We start from the raw sequence: 1,869 nt of genomic DNA on the forward strand, positions 1-1,869 counted from the left end.
TGAAATTCTGAGGAAATTCCGGAAATTTTCGTTGATTTCTGAAAATTTCTACCCGAATTTGTGTATAAACTTCTGTACTTGATAAAAAACTCCTAAGATCAGCTGAGGAAAACAAACATATATTCCTCCAACACTATCGCGGAATATCATGATGTTTTTTCACCTTTTTTGACCTTTTTTTCGGTTTTTCGGTTTTTTGCACTTTTTTCACTTTTTTCACGTTTTTTCCAATTTTTTCGGTTTTTTCAGTTTTTCCCACTGAAAAAAAACAAACTTACAATGTTGATCGATGTAACTAGTAGGCATGAACACCGCAAGGGATCTGAGGTTGATCGTTGCAAGATACAGAATAGGTCCGCTGCTCACCCCGAAATGGGAAGTGCTCCAAGAACGTTACAAATATTATTAATGCAATCGATCAACCACTGAGTATGTTGTTTCCTTCTATTCTCGCAGATTTCCGCATCTTCCACAGTAGTCGCCAAGACAAGGCACTTCCTGAAATGTTCTTCAACACAGAAGTTTCCATTCAGTGTGGGAATATATTTTTTCGCTTCCTCTGCTGAGCTCGTGAGTTTCCTCACTGAATTGTGAAAATTCACACATGATTTTGGGTAGAAGTTTACGGAAACCAACGAAAATTTCCCAACATTTCCTCAGAATTTCCACAATTTCACCAACACATGTAGTTGGCCGTGTGCATATACTCCCGTCAATTTACTCCTCTGTGGTTTTCACCAACTTCTCAAATGCTTCCCAACAGTGCTTGTCCGTGATCTCACTCACACGATTGCACACGTTAGGAGAGTTTTGCTGGTATCTGTTGACAACCTGCGTAAACAGCGAAACCTGCCTTCTCACGAACAGTGTTATAAACTATGTTTGGCTCAGGAGTTTTCTCACCAACATATACCCCAAAAAATCCCGATTTTTTTGAGAATTTCATCACCAACACATGTTGCTGGAAAAATATATGTTCGCTTTCCTCATCTGAGCTCAGGAATTTCCTCACTAATCATAGAATTTCACATACGAATTCGGCTAGAAATGTACAAAAACCAATAAAAAAATTCCCAAAATTTCCCCGGAATTTTCATATTTTCACCAACACATGCACATGCCTTCACACTGCTTACGCCCACTGCCCGTCCGAGACCCCACAAGAGGTTCTGTCAGTATCGTAGTTGTCCTCACAGACATCCTCCGAATCTATCTGAAATTCAAAATCAGTTTTCTCGACTCCAGCGTATCACATGTGTTGGTGACAATATGGAAATTCTGCAGAGTTTTACGGAAATTCTCGTTAGTGTCTGTACACTACCAAATTAGTCTGTAAATTCCCACATTTAGTGAGGAAATTCGTGAGCTTAGCTGGGGGGAGTGAACATATATTTCAACACTGCTTAGCTCACATTTATATTCCAATTACACGCTTTAGGTGACCGTAAAATGCACGCTTCTGCCGAGTCGTTTCTCGAGAACAGATGAAGATCATAACCTGACCATACCTATATCTTAGTTAGGATGCCTAAAGATGTTCTCACTTTCGAGAGGAACCTTCGGGCCAATGCATTTCCCCACGACTCCGACTTTTACCAGCAACTCCTCAGCAATCACTAAGCATAAAAATAACGGTGACACGAATCTACATACAGTAGACGATCGTGTCACCAGCATATTTTTTCAGAGCTGAAATTTCGTATATAGGCTCTAATAACTCTAATATTGGAGTTTCACCCGTGATATGAAAAACACTAGCGAAAGACATATTTCACATTTCACTTCGCGCGAAAAACGCATGCAGAAGTGATGTGTTATTCGTCCGGTGTAATTCGGCAAGTATTTTCACTTCACTTTATATCGCGGTTT

General features: G+C 39.9%; 1 protein-coding gene across 1 annotated transcript in view; it reads right to left on the reverse strand.

The window, feature by feature from the left end:
* Nucleotides 1-717: 717 nt before the first annotated feature.
* The window catches only part of Pmar_PMAR015766 (hypothetical protein), a gene marked incomplete at both ends in the record, with an annotated part of 1,473 nt that continues 321 nt past the window's right edge, over nt 718-1,869 (reverse strand). The window contains 3 exons of the mRNA XM_002787270.1: nt 718-831; nt 1,413-1,498; nt 1,545-1,616. Coding sequence (XP_002787316.1) covers nt 718-831; nt 1,413-1,498; nt 1,545-1,616 — 272 coding nt within the window. The remainder of the gene's footprint in view (nt 832-1,412; nt 1,499-1,544; nt 1,617-1,869) is intronic.

Source organism: Perkinsus marinus (genome assembly GCF_000006405.1).
Source record: "Perkinsus marinus ATCC 50983 genomic scaffold scf_1104296929480, whole genome shotgun sequence".
Lineage (NCBI taxonomy): Eukaryota > Perkinsozoa > Perkinsida > Perkinsidae > Perkinsus > Perkinsus marinus.